The 6,000-nt window shown below is 39.7% G+C and overlaps 1 protein-coding gene across 1 annotated transcript in view; it reads right to left on the reverse strand.

Moving 5' to 3' along the window:
* The window catches only part of tacr3a (tachykinin receptor 3a), a 39,722-nt gene extending 34,196 nt beyond the window's left edge, over positions 1–5,526 (reverse strand). Inside the window, exons 1-3 of the mRNA XM_041982327.1 lie at positions 4,839–5,526; positions 1,190–1,378; positions 70–220 (exon numbers count right to left, since the gene is read on the reverse strand). Of these exons, the coding sequence (XP_041838261.1) occupies positions 70–220; positions 1,190–1,378; positions 4,839–5,206 (708 nt within the window). The 5' untranslated portion in view covers positions 5,207–5,526. The remainder of the gene's footprint in view (positions 1–69; positions 221–1,189; positions 1,379–4,838) is intronic.
* Between the last annotated feature and the right edge of the window lie 474 nt (positions 5,527–6,000).

A 6,000-nucleotide genomic window follows, 5' to 3' on the forward strand; every position in this document is an offset into this window, starting at 1 on the left:
TTATAAATTACACAACGCTTAGTCAAACATTGCATCCATTCTTAAACGATTACCTTTTGGCATGTTTACCTTGCGTTTAGCCTGGAGTTGTCCATGATAGTTGTCAGAAGAGTCTCCAGGAATCTCACCACCCCACAGTGTCACCCCTACGATGGTGTAAGTGATGCCCATCACCACTAAAGGCAGTACATAGACCAGGACTGTGACTATGATATGATACCTGGAACAGAGAAAAAATGGCAAGTGGATGAAGACACTGTGAAATAATTTAGATCAAACTCAGGCTGAACCTCATGCATACCTCATGGTAGCTAATGAGTGTAAAGTTATAGCTGTAACCACTTCCTTTAAACACGGTCTATATTGCAATACTAAGAACAGAACTTCCCTGATCCAAAGTAAAACAAAATTAATTCATATTTATCATTTTCTTTTAACACAACTAAGGCAACCTTTCTCATGGAAAAATAAAACAGAAAACTTTATATTCACAAAGGCTGTGTGTGCGTGGAGGATGTTTTGATGCCAGACTTTGCCAAAGTGTCTTGTAAGCCATGATCCTGACCTTCATCACGTATAGTAGTTTTAATGCTTAACCATAATCATATCAGTAAGTAAAAGTGTAAGGAAACAAGTGAATTCCAAAATCATATTTCAAAGTATATTTCAGTGGTAATTAAAAATGAAAATTTTATTTCTAAAGATTTAATCCAGCTTTTCATAATGATTTTATGGTTTTTTTTGTTTGTTTTTTTTTAAGACTGAGCTGCAAGAATGTTCAATAATTTCTGTATCATCAGCATAATGACTCTCACTTCTCATTGTTCAAAAGTATGTGCTTCTGTTGCAGTCCTCCAATTAACATACAGCAGAACTGGAAATACTGTTAATGAGTGAATGGGGGGTTAACATGAGTTCATATTTTAGTTATTTACTTTCTTGCAGAAACTTTTGATACTTGTTGTCTGTATAATGTTAATATGAGGCTGCAACAAGCAGCTACTTATGTTGGTTTAGCCTGAAGACTGGAAACAACCATGTTGGATTGGTCTTACAAGATCTAACTGTTTCTAACATGCATGTAGTCTACTCTAGTTAACATGCATGCATCAATTAGTTAAAATAGGCTATTATTAACAACAACATAAGAAGAAATAACTGAATATAAAATTTTGTAAGTATTTCCTACATGAAGGGGTCATCTGCCATGCGCGGCCAGGCCACGTAGCAGATGGTCCTGTGGGGCAGAGCTCGGGTGGTGGAAAAGTAGCAGAGGGGGAACGCCAGAACCACTGCCAGGCTCCAGATACATACGATGACCTCTGTGGTGGCCTTTGCTGACAGGCGAGGCTTCAGAGGGTGGATGATGGCCATGTATCTACAGGACAGAAATTGACAGATTTGAAGACACTTTTGTGTTCAAAGTGCTCACTGAATATTTAATTACTCACTGATCAATTAATCTCATCTTTGTCTGATATACTTCAAATTCATACAGAAAGATTTTTAACCAGGTGATGGATGGGTGTGGGTCTTTACAGCTGATCGCTTTAATTAAAATTAAGTTTAAGGATTACAGCAAATGAAATTGGTATGCTGTACAAAACAACAACAAGAAAAAAATCATTTGATGCAGTTAATGAATCATTTTTGTGGCTTCTAGACCTAACTACAGAAATTCTCAAAAATTCTCAGACCTGGGAATCACCTAAGTTGGTGGATAATTCAGATGACTGAACTGATAATTCAGTTATATTTTCTGCATTTAAAAAAACACTTAATTTTCTGCAGAACCCTGGTTACATCGTCGATTTGTGATTTGCATGGAAATTGATGGATGATTCGTTTTACAACCCTGTGATGAGATTTTGCCTGAACTACACAGCAACACGCTGGAAACTGGTGGGAGATTACTTGTTGCATAAACCCACGTCAGGATCCTACATGATTTTAAATTGCTGATCACAGAGGCTCAGAAATGCTAAAATAAAATCTTACTGTAATGGTAGGAAATGGCTTTTGTCCTGTCATCTCAGCAACTGAAACTCTCTGTGGGATAACAACAGAAATACTTTATCTGGTCACTGGTAATTGCCTGAAACGTGCATCTATCTCGTGCGTCATGCATCAATGTCCTTTTTAAAGCAGCTGAGTTATTTAGGATCTGAAAGGCTTGCACAGTGGTAGCCAATGATATTAGTAATAGACTTGAACCCACAGAAAAATAGCCACTCTGCAGTGCCTGTAACATCTGCTCATACACACATTTGATTTTGGTATCCAAATTCAATGAAAACATTGACTGTTTTTCTTTGTTTTCCCCTTAAACGGGATAAGGAATATTTTCAGATGTCATGCTGTTTTGAAACTAGCAGAGATTACTTTGGACCAGCATTTCACTGCCAGCAGCCAGACGTTATGTGAACAGATAGATGTCACGTATTTGCTCAGATTGTTATCAGGCCAGAGATCAACGTCCAATGTTTTAGCCCCCTCCACAATACCACAAACACCCCGTATTAACAGCTTGTACCATGAATTGTCACTACTCAAATTATCTTATGAAAGAAAGAAAGAAAGAAAGAAAGAAAGAAAGAAAGAAAGAAAGAAAGAAAGAAAGATCTCACTCAAAAGAATATTCATCAACCAGGTTCCAACTTTCTCACCTAGCAGTGTGTAGGTCATCTATGCATTATGAAGCCTTGTCATTGAACACATTTTAAAAACGGTGACAGTTCAGCTTCAATGTCAGCCCCCATGAAAAGAGGTTACAGGTTTAGGTTACGTGCTGCACCCGGCCCAGGTTCGAGTCCCAGCCTGGGGCAATTCCCTGCTCTCTTTCTCTCACTTTCTCTCTCTCTGACCCCCTTTCCTGTCGAGCCACTGTCAAATAAAGGCCACTAGAGCTCAAAAATCTATACATGAGTAAATAATGGTTACAAACCCATTTCTGCAGAGTTAGGACTCCATTAATTTGCAGGCAGACTGAGTGGGTGTGGAAGAAATTCAAGAACATTGTTACCCTCCTTAGGAATAGGTTGCAACAACACTTCAGGAACTAGACTTCTAAAAGTCTGTCAAGTAAAAAAAAGACCCCAAAATAACTTCAAAACAGCTAAAAGCCTCTTTCATTCATGCTCATGAGTCCACCAGTTGGACAAAATTGAACTGTTTCCTTCATTTAATGCTGTTACAAAGTTGATTATCAAGAGTAACAACATTACGTTTGGGAGGAAATCACTTCTTCAGATGTCGTTTTCTCAGGAAAAAATTATTATTCTTTTTTAAAAACGCATATATAACACAAGAGAAATGGTAGATGTCACGAGCTATGATGTTCCCTTTACTACAGGAACCTGTGTTTCTTCTCCTGCAGTGCCCAAAGAAACACACTTGGCAGCTGAAATTCAGCAGGAAGGACAAATTCAAAGAGGATCACGAACTGTGGTCTTTGCCATTTCAAGACATCAGAGCGGGGACAGCACCATACTGGGGTTACAAAAAGCATGACCGGAGGTTACATATGCATCATGTTGGTCATGCCAGTGTTCTCATTCTTATTTAAAAAAAGAAAACAACCAAACTGAGGGGACACAGCAGGCCACATATATGTGGCTGTTGTAGAGGAGCCTAAATGAGCACAGCCTGAGGAAATGCATTGTTCCATTTGTGTGACAAGAAGAGGAAGCACTGGAGGAAGAAAACACCTCACATAGTATCACAACACAGTGTGACATGCTTACACTAGCTGCACACATGCACTGAGCTTCCTTCAGTACATTTTTTGGTTTCCCTTGTGTTCGACCTGTGGCTCCCTCCTCCTCCAGCTTAATCCTTTGCTACAATGATATGATGGTCCACTGATCAAAGCTGATGGTGCCGTTTGCATCTCCAAACAACTGGAAACCAGAAGGAGGCAAAGACAAAGAGATGAAGGAACCAAAAAAGAAAAAAAGAATGTGTGAAGTGAAAGAGCAAATAGGATGAGTGCATGTGACAGAAACCAAGAGAGTTAGAGCATGAAAACGCACAGAGGAAGGAGCGATCCTTTTGAAGGTGTTGGCACACACACACACACACTCATTTACTGCAGCATAGACTCTGCAAAACAACAGCTTTAGTCTACTGGCCGTGAGACAAAATAAATCTTTGGAACAAACTTGAGATGTGGCAGATGGCACCACCTTCTTTCCAGAACAATGATGCACATCACAAGTAAAAAACAACTGAAATATATTCAAACTATCAAATAAAAACTATGCATCATGAGACCAAGAGTAAGACACAAACTGCAGGAACTTCAAACTGATGAAGTACAGCATGAAATGGAGTACAGCTTTAAGCCATAAGCAACACAAATACATTCAGAAAAAATATTTACCCCAACCTTGGGGATAGCATTTTTTTTTTTTTCTTGAAACTGAATTAGCTTATTTTATTGAGCACAAGGTGTAATTTCAACTGCTGCAGGAGGGTTTTATAAATAAGTTCAATAATAGGGTACACAATGTCCAAAGAAACCGTTTAGATGAAAGAGTTTGGGTGTCAAGGAAACTTTATCATTGGGAGAAGCTTGAAATGTGAACGTGTCCAGTATATTTCGTGGTTTCTTTGAAGTTGTCCTGCTTTGAAATGAAATATATCCATTTCAAAGGTGTGGTAAAGGCATGGCAATAACAGTGTGTTTCTAACGCTGAAAACTTATTCCCTTGTGTGGTAGCTGACACGCCTCTGTTTCTTATCAACTTATGTAGAAATGAGATGATCGCTTATTAGAAAGATTTGATTGTTATAATGTTTTTTTTTCTTTTGTTTTTTTTTTTTGTTTTTTTACCCACCTATCCACGGCTATTGCAGTCATTGAGTAGATGCTTGCAAATACAGAAGTGACCGGGAAGAAGTTGTGGAATTTGCAGTAGGCTTCCCCGAAGTACCAGTCCCCATGAGCAGCGTAGATAAAGTTTATTAAAGTGTTGAACGCGGCCATTGAGGCGTCCGAAAATGCCAAGTTAAGCAAAAAGTAGTTGGTCACAGTCCGCATACGCTTGTGAGCAAGGATGATCCATATTACAATGAGGTTTCCGAACACCGCCACCGCCAGCACAGAGCTGTAGGCAATTGACCAGAGCGCTATGCGCCACGGCGGCTGCACAAACTGATTCGTGTAGTTTGATGTTACGTTGGATCCGTTATGTGGAGTTCCCATCCTCCTCTCTTATTCCCAAAATGTGGTGAGGGTTTCTGTTGTTTATCCGATTTGATCTACCTCAAGAGTAAAGCTGTGTAAGCAGGAGAAGATTTGCGTCCAGGCGCCATTGCGCGCAAGTTAAGCCTCAACAAAAATCTTAATTCCAAAGGAAAGGAAATAAGAAGAAGATGGAGAAAATAATAGAAAAAAACTCGTCCTCTTCTCCCACGAGCTCTGTCTATCGTCGCCAAGGACTTTTCGGTATAAATGAAAGAAAACGCAGTGAAACTGCCCACCAACTATATGTGATTCGGTGCCTGTTGAACGTGGGTGTGAACGCACAGCCTCATCCAGTAGCAGCCGAAGCAACAAACAGGGTGACGCACAAGCGGGTGCAAACAGTGAGGGAGATTGATTGATACTTGTGGCTGCTGTTTTAAACTCCATGAATAACAAATGATCCGTGCTGTCTCTCAGCGCGGTATGTAATCAGTCAGCGCATATTGTCCACCCTTATCTTCTCTAACGTGTCTGATGATCTTCTGCCAGCTTTTCCACAAAGGATATTGAAAGATGGCAATATATCACACCTTTCTCAACCGTTAGCTGCAACTTACATTCACTGCCACATCATCATGTTGACTTCTTCACTGCTATCAGATTGTAAGTGACTTATTATTTTACAGTAGATTCGTCTTAAGGTTATCCTGATTGCAGTCTTAAATTAGCCTCTCAGTGCATCAGAGAGAGAATGGATGCAGTGCTGCATTAACCTGGTGGTGGAATAGATGTGAGTCTCCTTTTCTGTCAGA

This window comes from Melanotaenia boesemani, chromosome 4 (assembly GCF_017639745.1).
Source record: "Melanotaenia boesemani isolate fMelBoe1 chromosome 4, fMelBoe1.pri, whole genome shotgun sequence".
NCBI classification, from domain to species: Eukaryota; Metazoa; Chordata; class Actinopteri; order Atheriniformes; family Melanotaeniidae; genus Melanotaenia; species Melanotaenia boesemani.